General features: G+C 39.9%; 2 protein-coding genes across 11 annotated transcripts in view; one reads left to right on the top strand and one right to left on the bottom strand.

Annotated features, from left to right (window-relative positions):
• The window catches only part of SPMIP3 (sperm microtubule inner protein 3), a 30,971-nt gene extending 18,329 nt beyond the window's left edge, over window positions 1-12,642 (top strand). For all 5 annotated transcript variants that reach the window (XM_072830333.1, XM_072830332.1, XM_072830329.1 and 2 more), the window contains one exon: window positions 5,937-12,642. In XM_072830333.1, the coding sequence (XP_072686434.1) occupies window positions 5,937-6,028 (92 nt within the window). In that variant the 3' untranslated portion in view covers window positions 6,029-12,642. The remainder of the gene's footprint in view (window positions 1-5,936) is intronic.
• Window positions 12,643-13,318: 676 nt separating this feature from the next.
• ADSS2 (adenylosuccinate synthase 2) overlaps window positions 13,319-14,800 on the bottom strand; it is a 37,215-nt gene continuing 35,733 nt past the window's right edge. For all 6 annotated transcript variants that reach the window (XM_072830319.1, XM_072830321.1, XM_072830318.1 and 3 more), the window contains one exon: window positions 13,319-14,468. In XM_072830319.1, the coding sequence (XP_072686420.1) occupies window positions 14,416-14,468 (53 nt within the window). In that variant the 3' untranslated portion in view covers window positions 13,319-14,415. The remainder of the gene's footprint in view (window positions 14,469-14,800) is intronic.

Below are 14,800 nucleotides of genomic sequence, written 5' to 3'. Positions count from 1 at the left end.
AGAGCCAATTAATTAAGCAGCCTCAGATGACACTGCAGTCCGCAGGAGAAGCAGAGTTCAGACCAAGGCCATCTGAAACATAGAATTCGGGGCTTGACCCTTAAGCCATGCTGCCTTTGACCTGGTCAGAGTGCCTTACACTACTATTCATTTAATAGTTTGCTTGAGAGTGAGCCACTTTCTTTTTGCTGGAAAAGAAAACGAGGAGAAGGATGGTGGGGGGAGTGGCTCTTCCTTCTGTTCTCCCCCGAGGAGAGCAGCAGCCCAGATGGAAAGCTAGGCCAGGGATGGGGCTCGGGGCCCAAAGGAACCTCAAACAACAGCAGTCAGGAAGATGGGAAGCAGATGGAACCAGGCCATCTCCAGACAGTGGAGCCACCAAAAAGGGGCAGTAGATGAAGCAGGATGGGCCAAATATGGGCAGGAGGCATCTGGCCTAAGAAGTTACCTACCAGCAATGCAAAACTGGGGTCTGGGAGGGCAGAGAAAGTTTGAGGCTGAGAAGGGAGCTGAGAGAGGAAGCAGGCAGCTGATATGAGCTCATTTATGAAGAAGGTGCCAGGAGGGGGTGTGGGATGGTAGAAGTTCGGGTTCCATGGGGGTCCTGGGAGGGCTGTATTTAAAGGATGGAGTGGGTGGTGGTGCAGGTTAGGGGCTGAAGGGTGAGGCCTGGGGGGACAGAAGCCACCAGGGTCTGAAGTACTGGAAAGGAAAGGTGGCCAGGAGGTGTCAGTGGGGCTCCAGCAAAGCAGTTTGCCCTTTCAAGACTCACTGAGTATGAAGTCTGCTTCCTTCTCATGTGGGAATCCAGGCAACCCTCGACTTACCAAAGTGATAGTAAATAGGACCTTCTTTAGAATTCCTCCACTGTGAGGGAATCCAGTTAGACAGACACAAAAGGTTTTCCCCCTGCTAGTTTTAGATGACAATCCCCAATTCTTTCCAAATCTATAGAACCAGGTGTTTAGCAATACAGTTCGATATTCACTGTCTACTGTGTCCCCAGCACCGTGCTGGGTGCCATGGGAGGAGGTGAATGCAAGTCCAAGTTTTGACCTCAGCCATGGGGAGTTCCCAATCTAATCGGGAAGCTAGGCAACAACCAGCCTATCAGAGATAGGAGGAACTAGTAGAACAGGAAGATGGAATCTAGAACCTGTAGCCATGGGGACCCAAACTGGGCCCCAGTGGACGAGGTCTGAGGCAGAGGAGAAGTGGTGTACACTGCAGCCAGGGACAGGGTAGGGGGTATAGCAAGGCTTGTGGAGCGTGGGAGAGCAGGAAGGACTCCAGACATGAGGACGCTGGCCCGCCTGGGCCGGGCAGAAGGAGGAAGTGGGGAATCACCTGTGGCAGCAGAGTAGGACAGAATGGCTGGAAATGAAGAGGGGCTCGAGGAGGGAATCTGGAAAGTTGAATTTGGACAATCAGAGCCATCTTAGGACGGGGGGAGAACCCGGAGGCTGTTGGCCTGTCAGCCTGCTCAGGATGGGTTGGAGAAGACATGACGACATTGGCAGTCAGGCAGGATGAAGCTGTGGGAATGTGGGCAGGACTCAGGCCTTGGGGGGCTGCAGGCCTGCACATTCTAGCTCTGCCATGTCGGGCAAGACACTTGGCTTCTCTGAACCGATCTGTGCCTCTGTCAAGTAGAGATTCAAAGGCTCTATATTTTAGGATAGCTGGTAGGATTTACAATATCTGTCACGTGCTCAGAACTGTGCTAAGTGATTTGCGCACATGTGTATACATACACTCGCGGTTGCAATGGGTCATAACAGCCCCCATGAAGGAGGTATTATTATTTACTGCATGTAGCAGAAGAGAAAACCGAGTCTTAGAGATTTTAGGAAACTTACTCAGCTTGTAAGTCGTCAATCCAGGTCATCCAGATAGGTCATACTCCCGACCCTTGCTCTTGGATTGGACTGAGGAGGCTTCATGGGAAATGGAAAGAAGATTCATGTGGTGTAGCATTTGGAGTGAGAAAGGGTGGTATTAAGAGAGAATTCACATGAGGGAAGTTAAAGCTCACTTCTCAGCCTTCTGATTCTATATAGCAGGATTGTTGGTGCCTCTAATAGAAATAATGGTTTTGGCAGAAGAGGTGTGAGGTTGGCGACTGTGGATGACTGAGAAGAAGGTGCTAGAAAGTGCAGGCAGGAAACAGGGTCAGATAGTCACCTCCTCAGTGAGGTCTGAAGCCTGACCAATTCAAGAGGTAATTTATGATGAAATAGTCACTGCTCTATTCATTGAATCACTGAGTGCGTATTAGCTATCTCTTGTGGAGTAACATATCATTCCAAAACCTAGTGATTTACAAGATAAATGATTATTTTTATTTTTTAACGGGGCAGTTCTGGTTCAGAGTCTTTCAAGGTATCAGCCAGATGTCACCAAGTGCTACACCATCTGAAGGCTTGACTGGGGCTGGAGGAGCCACTTCCAAGATGGCTCATTTACATGGGTGTCACTCACACGCTGGTGATGGGGGGCCTTTGTGGTCCAAGTGGCCAACCCACAGGGGTGCCAAGTGCCCTGCAGGCATGCAGCTTCCCCTAGAATGGGCAATCCAAGATGAAGGGGGAAATTGCAATGCCTCTTATGACCTAGATGCAGAAGTCACACACTGTTGTTTCTGAGGTGCCCTACTAGTGACACACAGCCAGCTCTGAGGCACTGTGCAAGGGAATTACATCAGGCACAGATACCAGGGAAGAAGAATTACTGGGGCCCATCTTGGAGGCTGGGAACCATAAGACAATTCATTCATTGAGTTCTCATTATGAACTAGCCTCTATGCTGTCTGCTGGGGTACAGTGACCAGCACAGACAAGATACTTGCTCTCGTGGAGCTGACATTCTTTGGAAGGGCAGAGTACAGAGCATAACCAAGCACATTTTTAAAAAATTTGAAATTATAGACTGTAGTGGTGCTGTAAGGAAAATAAGCAGGGTGATGAGGGTCACTAAGGGAGGCTACTTTTAATGGGGCAGTCAGGGAAAACCTCTATACAATTTTAGCTGAGCCCTGGAATATGGGAATGCTCTTCACATAAAGAGCATTCAGGAGAAAGGAGCAGTAAGTGCAAAAGTTTGAAAGTGGGGAAAGCCTTGACATGTTTGAGGGACAAAAGGAGCCCAGCAGAGCTGCTGTGTAGTCAGTGAGGGTATGTGTGGTGCCTGAATTCCAGTCAAAGAACAAAGGGAAGGGTTCCAAAAAGAGTGACTTATTACTTGTATTTTTAAAAGATCACTTGGGCTGCTGCTATGACCTTGTTTGGAGGTAGGGCATGCAGACCAGTGGGGAAGCTGTTTACTAGTTTAGAACAGAGATGATGGTGGCTTAGAGCTTCAGAAGATGAAAAAGAATGGATTCCAGAGATATTTTGGAGGTGACATCAATTGGACTTGGTGATAGATCTGCTGCAGAGAGCATTTTCATTCATTTGTCTGTATTCTTTCAGTAAGTAATTTGAAAGCCAGGCATTGTCCAAGGTTTTGGCAATACTATGACAAGCAAAAACAGACACAAGTTTCTACAATCAAGAAGAACGGGGAACCAGGATAGAAATCAGCATAAAATCCACCTGTCATAAATGCTATGAAGCAGAGTTTATGTGGTGCTATATAGGAGCATTTAATAGATCAGAAAAGGTTTCCCTGAGGAAATGATGAGCTAAAAGTTCACTAGGCAAGGAGTGGGGGGGAAGAGCTTCACAGCAAGTGTGGCATGTGCATAAACCCTGCGACAGGAATAGGACGTGTTTGAGGAACCAAAAAAATTAAGAATGTGATAAAGCACAGAAATCCAGAAGGGTGGAGTAGGGAGGGACTAGAGAGATGTAAACATAGGAACAAGGAAGGGGAGAGGGTGTTTACAGGTCATTTTCAGCTCTAGCATCCTCTAGTCTGAGATTTTTTTTTTAAGATTTCATTTATTTATTCACGAGAGACACACAGAGAGAAGCAGAGACACTGGCAGAAGGAGAAGCAGGCTCCCTGTGGGGAACCAGATGCGGGACTCGATCCCAGGACCTGGGGATCACGACCTGAGCCAAAGGCAGATGCTCATCCACTGAGCCACCCAGGTGCCCTCTAGTCTGAGATTAATGGGCAACCGCTGAAAAGTTTAAAGGAGGGTTGAAGTGCCATGATTAAAAGTACATTTTGAAAAGACTGCTCTAACTGTGGAGAAGGAAAAAGTAGCAGGGTGGGGTGTCGGGTGGGGCAGAGATCGAATATGGTGCATCCGTAGGCCATGGCAGTGGTTAGGCTAAAAGGTGCTTAACTTCAGTGTCATCACTTTTAGCAATCCAGACGCCCAGGATAGACCCAGACCAATCAAACCAGGATCTCCTGGTGGGAAGGGAGTGGTCCCAGGCATCAGTAATTTAAAAAACTCCCAGATTCTTCCACCATGCAGCCAAGTTTAGACTCTGCAGTTCACGCAGTTGAGGATAGCTGTTAACAGTAGAGAATTTGCAAGATACTTTCTTGATGCCTATTTTGTAAGCAACAATCAGGCAGGTCTGGTCTGCAAAAGACTCGGCAGAGAGGTCACAAATCTGAGCTTTGAGAGAGAACACAGCAGTGGCTGCTGACTCAAGCTTTTGTTTGAATCAAGAAACTGATTCCTTAAAGGAGTCTTTGCAGGGAAGGGCTTCTCACAGAATAAGATCGACATTAAGTTGTGTATCAAGGTGTGGGGTTCTTTCTCTTGACCATCTGACAGTCTTTGTGATCAGATTTTAAGGGTAGGACTTACGTCTTGATGAACACTGATTTGCAGTTCACGTTCAGTTCTTATTTCTTTTTGGGAATTGGTGAGAAACAGATTACATACAGATCGTGATAGATCAGTTATTGCTCAAGAAATTCTTCCTCAGTAAAAATTCTTTCTCAGGACATAGGGGTTCGTTCATTTATTTAGGAAATATTTATCAAGCACAGACTATGTACAAAACATAGTATAAGGAAAGCAGATTCTATTCTTCGAGAACTTACAGCACTGTAGGATAGGATGGCCCCTCAGACAAAACTTGCCCTTGTATTACTCACCCTGGCGCCAAATACTTAAAAGAATAAAATACATGATCTCGGTAGCAGTCTGACCTTCAGTTCTCTCATCTGCAAAAAGGGTAAAAATAGTATCTACCTACCAGAACTGAGATATCCATGTAAAGACTTTAGCATTTTGCTTGTACGTAACATTAATAAGCCTTCAAAAAAATGTTAGCTATTACATTATTATTGTTGTTGATCAAAGAATTAATTAACATGTGCCATAATAAATATTTGTAAACAACAACAAAAAAACCCTAATGCAATGGAATTGTATCTTATACTGAGATTAAGTTCTCAAACCAGTGCATAAGGTAATAATCACGTATAATCAAAGTTATTCTTGAAAATCTCTTAAATTAGTATAATATTAAATGATACTATATTATTAAAGTAGTTGGAATAAATGGGATTTGGCAAGTTGGTTAAATTTTCCCTGTAGTTCTCAACTAATGATTCATTTTATTTTTCAAAGACTGTCTGTGATTGTAGATAGGAGGTTATAAAATACAAGGGAACTCCAATGGGTATGAATTTAGTGATGGTAACAACTGAAGTTTGATATAAACATCATACAAACTGGCCCATTAATAATATATTGTTAAAGGGTTTGGGGGTCTATAATTAATACATCAAAATGCAAATTTATGATTGATTTAATTTTATTTACATTTGGGCATTAATTCAGTGATATGCCTCTTGATCAGAGAGAAACACAGAGATAACCTTTTGACTGTTTTTCTCTCACATCTTTTATTTATATTCCTTTGTCTTAAATCCCTCAAATTATTTTATTGTACACAATTGACAGCATGTTAAAACTTAGGAGTGAATGGTCTTAAAATAAATCATTCTGTTTTAAATTCCAGGTTGCAACCAGAAATTAGCCACAGTTTCATCAAATCCTACACCACTAAATTCACTGCCAGAGTTCTACTGTTGTGAAGAGAGGCAGCTTTGAAGGAAAACCTTTGCATTTAAAATAATCATGGCATTTGAACAAAACATTTGGAATTCTTACGTGACTCTTAAAGATGAAAATAATGATAACGGAACTAATTTTAAGTGTGTATCCAAATGGTTACAATCCTGAAACATTTACACATTGCAAATTCTTTTCAGATTGAGGCAATCAGCCGAAGGCAGGGAATCAAGAGTCAAGTTTAAGAGAACTTGTCATCTGTTTTCACATCAGCCCCAAAACCAGTCTCATTGCTGGCGCTTACAAAGCATCTTACATATAACTCAATGGTTATACAGGGGACCAGGTAGGGATACAATCAATAACTGCATCATTCACTATTGAAAAGAAAAAAAAAAAAAAAAAAGAACCTGTGATGTAGTCAGGGAGGAAAACTGCAGGCACCACAGACCATAAGGGTGCTCTGGATGCAGAAACCCAGATACAGTTTAGGGCTGTAGTGAGCTATGAGACTGGTTTAAAAAAAAGGATTAATTGAAAGTCTGTATACAGAGTTAATACCCCTATCTGAACAACGGGGTATGGATTCTCCAGGCAAAAAGTTAGAGGGTATTTTCTAAAGAAATTAATGATTCCAAAAAAAGAATCCTACATTCTGCCCTTAGTAACCACCCAACGTACAAGTTAGGATTCCTACTCAACACCCCAAAGTGAAGCCTACCAGTTGACAAACTTCCCCAGGAACACAATTTCTGATAGTGTTCCACTGCCATAGTCTTAGATGTGAAGAGCCAATCAAGGATCACCAGAGTTGGAAAAATAACAGAAGATAAAAGACAAAGACCAAAATAAAGAAATTATCCCAGAGGAAACAATTCAGGGAACACCAAGGAATCTAAAACAAGCTAACAAAGTAACACTGTCATCTGACAAGGGATGTGTCAAAATAATTACATCCACAAATATGAGCAATTTTCCAAACCTCTTAGAAATTAAAAATGTGGGGATGCCTGGGTGGCTCAGTAGTTGAGTGTCTGTCTTCGGCTTTAGGGCGTGATCCCAGGATCCAGGATTGAGTCCTACGTTGGGCTCCCTGCGGGGAAGCCTGCTTCTCCCTCTGCCTGTGTCTCTGCCTCTCTCTCTCTCTCTCTGTCTCTCATGAATAAATCAATAAATCTTTAAAGAAAATTAAAATTGTGATTGCTAAAGTTAAAAATTGGACAGGTTTGGAAGAAAATTCAGAAAAACTTTATATAGAAGAGAAAGGCAAATAAAATTATTGTTTTAAGAGAAGAGACACAGAGGGGCACCTCGGTGGTTCAGTAAGTTAAGTGTCCCACTCTTAGTTTTGGCTCAGATCATGAGATCAAGCCCCGCATCAGGCTCCACACCCAGCGAGAAGTCTGCTTGAGATCCTTTCCTGCTGCTTCTCCCTCTTCTGCTCCTCCTCCTGCTCAAGGGCTCACTCTCTCAAATAAATAAATAAATAAAACCTTTTAAAAAAAAGAGACATAGAATAATAAATCAGAGGGTCTATCATCTGACTAATAAGCATCCTAGAGACTGAACAGAAAATCAGAGGAAATCATCAAGGGACTAGAAACCTCAAATGCAGTGTGTATGCTGTGGCCTTACACATGAAAACAGAAAATAAAAATAACCAACTTTTGGTTTCACTGATTTTCTCTGTTATTTTCTAGTCTCTATTTTGTTTCTCTTCACTCTCATTTTTATTATTTCCTTCCTTTTACTGGCTTTGGGTTTCAGTTACTCCTTTTTAACTCAAGTTATAAACTTAGGTTGTTGATGGGAGACCTTTTACTGCTATCAATTTCCTGTGGAGCACCACTCATGTTTGCAGCATCCCATGGTTTAGTATGTTGTGTTTTTGTTGTCATTCAACTTTTAAGTGTTTCCTGATTTCCCTTGGATTTCTTCCTTGACCCACTGGTTAAAAGAGTGTTTTTAAATCTCTACTGTGAATTTTCCAGTTTTCCTCCCACTTTTAAAAGATTTTATTTATTCATGAGAGACACACAGAGAGAAACAGAGACATAGGCAGAGGGAGAAGCAGGCTCCACGCAGGGAGCTGCACGTAGGACTCGATTCCAGGATCCTGGGATCCTGACCTGAGCTGAAGTCAGATGCTCAAGTACTGAGCCACCCACGTGCCCCTAGTTTTCCTCCTGTTAAAGGATTTCTAGCATCATTTCATTTTCATCAAAGAAGTTACTTTGTAGGATTTCGATATTTTAAACTCTGAGACTTGTTTTGTGACCTAACATAGGGTCTATACGGGAGAATATCCCATGTGCACTTGAAAAGAATGCGTATTCCATTATTTTGAGGTAAAGGGTTTCATAAATGTCTGTTAAGTCTGGCAGGTTTGTAGTATTGTTCAAGTTCTCAGTTTCCTTTTACCTAAATGGTCTATGAATTACTGAAAGTGGGGTATTGAAAACTCCTATTATCAAAGAACTATTTCTCCCCTCAAATCTGTCAACATTTGCTTTATGTATTTGGGGGCTCTGTTGTTTGATGAGTATATGTTTATAATTACTACATCTCTTGACGATTTGACCCTTTTATTAATACATAAGGTCCTTTGTCAGTTGTAATAGTTTTTGACTTAGTCTATCATATACGATATTAGAATATCTTTTTTCCATTCTTTTACTGAAAATAACCTAACTCAAGAATGGACAAAATATTTGAACAGACACTTCAAAAGAAAGATACATAAATGTATCTTTACATTTATGTAAAGATAATTTCATCTTATGAAAGATACATAAATTACCATGAAAAGGTATTACAACATCATTAGTCACTTTAGAAAAATGCAAATTAAAACAACACAACTCTTCACACCAATTAAAATGGCTACAATAAAAAAGACATACTATTTATTATATGTATTGACAAGGATATAGAGAAATAGGAACCCTTCATACATTGTTGGTATGAGTGTAAACTAGTGTGTTTTGGAAATTTCTTTTAAAAATTAATAATTAGGATTCAGAAATTCCACTCCTAGGTGTCTAGCTAAGAGGAATGAAAAGATATGTCCACATATATTTACAAATGCTCACAACAGTATTTTTCATAAAAAGATAAAAATTGTAAATAAAGTATCCATGAACAGATGAAGAAAAAGGTGGTATAACATAACGGGCTACTGTTCGGCAATAAAAAGGAATGAAGTCCCTGGTATGGCCTCATAACATTACACTAACTGGAAACAGCCAGATGCAGAAGACTCCATATTACATGATTTCATTTATGTGAAATGTCTGAGAAAGGCAATTCTATGGAGGGAGAGAGATTTGTGAGGTTCGAGGTGGTAACAGGGAGAGGTTACAAATGGGCACAAAGAGGTTTTTTAAAGATTTTATTTGAGAGAGAACAGGGGAGGGGCAGAGGGGCAAGCTGACCGCCACCCCCCCCCCCCCGACTCTCACCCTGCTAATAAGCAGGGAGCCTGACCCCAGGACTCTGAGATCATTAAGTCAAACACTTAACCAGCTCAGCCACCCAAGTGCCTTAGGCACAAAGAATTTTTATGGGGTGATGGAAACATTCTAAAATTGGATCGTGGTGATTACTAAATCACCAAGTTATATTCTTAAAACAAGTGAATTTTATGGTATATAAATTATACCTCAATAAAGTTGTTTCAATAAAAACCATTATGTATGTATGGATAACTGACAAAAATAAAATCAGACCAAGACTGATGGATTGACATTGTGCATAAAGATGATCCAAATCTTATTTTCCTTCTCAAGTAGATTCTATACAGGTGGATGCAGTTATAAATGAGAAGCTAGGCTAATGGTATATACATTGATATTCCCAAACAATACTCTTCTTCAGTTTTGGGGAAACAAATAAATGAAAGCAGTGGGAAAGAGTTACAGGGGTATAGTCATCTCTTCCCTCCAAATTCTGGAAGCTAAGGCAATTCTGGAGGCTAATATATACTATGTGACTGCAGAATCCAGTGAAAGTAGTTTTCCCTGCATTCACTACCTTTGTCTTTGTGTCACTGTGGAAGTTCATTCACAGGGTTTCTAAAGATTGAGCCTATAAAGTGATGCCAAATGCCAGCATTCCAAAGGTGCATAGACTATGACATATAAAGTGGGTTTCTGAAAGTATTAATCACTAAATATACTCGGTTCTCAGGTACACTTGACACAGCAAATTATTCTCAGTAAACTGTTGTTGCTCATTTCTTAAAAATACTTAAAATAGTATGCTTTAAAAAATTTAATACAAAGATGAATTGGGGAATCCTCCAAGTCCTCTCCAAGTGACCAATGTTAACTATTTGACATATCCCCCTACATACTTTGTCTTAGCTTTAGATCAACAAATAGTTTTCAATTTTCTCCTTCCCTTCTCCCTCCAAATGGAGTCACACAGAAAACTTGCTGTGGGTCATGTCAGTGTTTCACGGTCATCTTATAATCAACGTGCATTGATCTAACTGGATATTTTTAAAGATTTCATAGAGGATCATGGTGTACCATTAATGGACATTTGTGTTTCCAATGATACAACTATATGCAAAATAGGGCTGTGTTTTTTAAGGGGTGGGGGGAGAATGGGATTGCTGGTGGGTCAAAGCATTTGCAAATACAAATTGTACCAGAAATTGCCAAATTGCTTCCCCCATATTGTAGCAATTACCCCCTGCCAGGAGTATGTATATGAAAGGGCCATAGCACTGATTTTACAAATTTACCACTCTGAGATGGAAAGTGGTATCTCATTATGTTAACTCTCATTTTCCTGTCTGTAGGGGACAAGGCATGCCTTTTCATGTTCTGGGCCATTTACATTTATTTTTCTGTGGATTGATTGGTATGTATTGCTTTACCCATCTTTTCTGTTAGTCGTCATGTTCTTACTTGTGGCAGCTCTTTGTGTCAAGGGATTTGTGTTGAAATATTTTTTCCCAGTTTGCTTTTTGGTTTCTCAGGATTTTCTTGTGTTCTTTGTTTTTTTAAATGAGCTTTGTTCATAAGTATTTAAAAATTTTTTAATTTGGTCAAATCTGCACATATTTCCTTATAGTTTCTAAGTTTCCTGATTTTTCTTTAGAAGGCTCTCCTAAAGATATTCCTATATTACTTTTGTGATTTGAGTTTTGTGATTTGAGTTTTATTCAATCTGAAGTTCCTATTTTAAGATTATCATTTTTTAATGCACTTTTCCTATTAACACAAAATTTCCATTTTTAGCTCATACCAAGTTCCCAAACATGTTGCATCTACTCCCGAAATGCCCAGTCCATTCCCCTTGTATATTTGTTCATTCCCATGACAATATCACATACTTTGACAACAGGAGCTTCACAATGTTTTAACATCTGGTGGGGGAAAAAGTCTCAACACATTCCTTTTTCAAAAATATCTTAGAAAATATTGCACATTCATTTTTCCACTAAAGTTTTGATACACTCTTGTCCAGTTAGACAACCCCCTGGCAATTCTGACTGGAATGGCATTCAATTCACACTCATTTGTGAAGGACATTTATTTCTATCAATCCATTAATATATAAAAAGTAAATAAATAGGGATCCCTGGGTGACGCAGCGGTTTGGCGCCTGCCTTTGGCCCAGGGCGCGATCCTGGAGACCCGGGATCGAATCCCACGTCGGGCTCCCGGTGCATGGAGCCTGCTTATCCCTCTGCCTATGTCTCTGCCTCTCTCTCTCTCTCTCTCTCTCTGTGACTATCATAAAAAAAAAAAAAAAAAGTAAATAAATAGGCCATCACCCCATTGAAATACCTTGTTCTGCCACCTAGTGCCCCTCTACTGAATTTTTAAGATTTGAAGAGTATGCTTCTCTTTCAGTTTTTCTGTGTCATTATGCCCCTTTAAGCATAGTGATTACATTTTGGCTTTGTCCTTTTCTTTCAGTGGAAACATATTTTGGTTATTTGGCAGAATCCTCCTCCAACTTCTTGCCAGCCTATCTGCCTCACCAGCCCCTCACTCATTTTGTTCAGTTATTCCAACTTTCCAAGGTGTTTCCAGCCTCCGTGCCTTTGCACTGTCCCTCTGACGACTCATCCCTTTGGTCTGTTTGAATGCTATTCTGCTAAAGGCTGTATCTGACTCCTTCCAAACTTAGATTAAGTTCTCCTTCATAGCATCTTGCACTCTCCCACTGTAGCACAGATAACCTACAAATACATTTGTCTGACATGCTGCCCCACAATACACTACCACGTCCCCCAACACCTAGTAGATTCTAGCATATACTCTTGTTCAATAAAGATTTATTAGTGTAATACTGTTATCCAGGATTTCAAAAACTGAACTGTATCTGAAGAGCAGAACCTCTCTCTTAACCAACTTAAGCTCACTTGTAATGAAAGGAGAGAATTACTCTGGTCAAAAATAAGTAAATGCCTATCAAATCAATAGGATATCTGTATTTTTTTTGGTTAAAAAAAAAAAAGCACTGGGACGCCTGGGTGGCTCAGTGGTTGAACATCTGCCTTCGGCTCAGGGCATGATCCTGGAATCTGGGATTGAGTCCCATATTGGGCTCCTTGCAGGAGGCCTGCTTCCTCTGCCTGTGTTTCTGCCTCCCTCTGTGTCTCTAATAAATAAATATAATCTTAAAAAAAAAAAGCACTGACTCAGAAAATGAATTTTTTTTAGTTTTTTTTTTTTTTTTTTGGTAATCCCTACAGGGGGCTCAAATTCACAACCTAAGATCAAGAGTTGTATGCTCTTCTGAGAAAGCCAGCTGCCCCTAAGATATTTCTTTAAGTTTACTCATTTATTTTTTAGTAATCTCTTTGGAGAATGAGTTCTTCACATCTGCCTCTGGACCATTATTAAAATTATGTTTCCATAACAGACTTTCAGCCAAGATGAGAATAAGGACTTAAAAACCTAATTTCAACTCAACCTGATGTGAAGTTCAAGTAGGAAGATAAAGGGTAAGAAGAAATAAAAGCCCATTCAATTTCCATTAGAATAAATAAAAACTATTTATTGTATATTAAATATAAATTTTACATAAAAGTCATTATTGATTGGCGATGGGCTTGTAAGATCCTCTGTACTATCCTTTTGGTTTATTGAATTCAACAAGGCTGGCTCTGTTTTAGAATTTTCTGAACTAAGTATTAAGTAAAATATGTCTAGTGAAGACAAAAAATATTTACATTATTTTCTAAGATTCTGTTTTGATCTCTCTCTCCTCACCTCATCCTTACATACTACAGGGACAAAGCTCATCTTCTCTGTATCAGTATTGCCAGTACTTCTCTTACCAGAACAAAACACAATACACAAACCATACTAGAAATATTTGGTTCTTTTTAATCAGCTATTGATGGCATAATAAAATAAATTTAAGTGGCACCTAATTTTAACATTTAAAATAGTTCACTGAAGGATAATCTACAACACAGTATGTTAAGCCTAATTGTGAAAACAAAACCTCTTTTTTTCCAAGAAAGAAAAAATAAAGGCATGATCAAAATTATGACTGACAATTTGGGTTCATTTGGACACTTATTATATAAGATAATCTTGTAGGCATACTGGCAGGCACAATGCTGAAAATCAATCCACTAGATTTAGAAATAATGGTAAGATAGAAAAGGACAGCTATACATTTCATAGTTAATGACTGAAATTAAAGTAAAATATCCACCAATTATCACAATGATCTTTTAATGACTAATTTTTTTTAAACATTAAGATTGTTGCTTTAGGGAACACCTTTCTCTGAACATTTAATTAAATGTCCAATGTATTAAATAATTTACAGACAGAAACAAGTTTTGTGTTCTGTACAAATTCAAGGATACATGAACATAATCCCCTCCCCCCTGCCAAAGCTCAAATTTGCAATGGTCTCAGCAGAAAATAAACAGTTCACAAGTGAAACAGAATTTATAGCATTACAAAAGTTTACAGACCCTTCTTCTCATCATTTTTGTCGAAGAGCAAAGATCACAATGACAAATTGAATGACCAGAATGTAAAAAATATTTGTGCAAAACTGCATTAATTGTTCTTCCCATTTAATAGAGGTAAAACCAAAGAACACACAGTGACAATAATGAAGAAAAACTACACTGAAAGGAATTCTATCTTAGATTTCAAACAACATGGATCATACTATGACTAAACACGGACAGAAAACGTGGCACCGTGAGCAGCAGGAGCAACACATGACTCGGCGATTCTGCCAGCGAAGGCAGCTGACACTGGAACACGCCAAAGTATCTCCTCACCAGCTAGCCATCTTGAATGACTGGAAACAACTGGAGGGCTTAAAACTCAATTCAATGTCTTTATTCTTGAACTTCGCAGATTGTAAATGTAATATTTAAGAAAGTCCTTTCCCCTCCCCTCAAGGAGTGTTTCTTGCATCACTGGAAATCCTTAAAAGAGTTGAATCATAGACTCTCTGGATTTACCTACACCGATCCATTTAACTGGGAGGGGAGAAAAAGGTACAAGAATAGTATTATTTATAATGTTCAATTCCTGGAGAGAAAAGACCCTCACTTTTCTCAGGGTCACTATTTAACAGTGCCAGGGGCCTTTTGTGATAGTATATGGCACCACCCTTATGCTTTCACACATTCTTTTGAGATAGCTTCTAACTTCCTTTTATTAGGTGCTAGCTGTGAGCTGCATTCTAGCAACACTTGTTTTATCCTTTGCTGTCCTGCTGGAAGAACGTGCAGTCAGGATCCAGCACAGGTGTTGTGCCTTACTCGTTCCAGTTTTAATCGTGTGGTATTTCCAAGTCCTCAATGCCTAA

This window comes from Canis lupus, chromosome 6 (genome assembly GCF_048164855.1).
Source record: "Canis lupus baileyi chromosome 6, mCanLup2.hap1, whole genome shotgun sequence".
NCBI classification, from domain to species: domain Eukaryota; kingdom Metazoa; phylum Chordata; class Mammalia; order Carnivora; family Canidae; genus Canis; species Canis lupus.
This window is presented reverse-complemented; position numbering and strand designations above follow the sequence as displayed.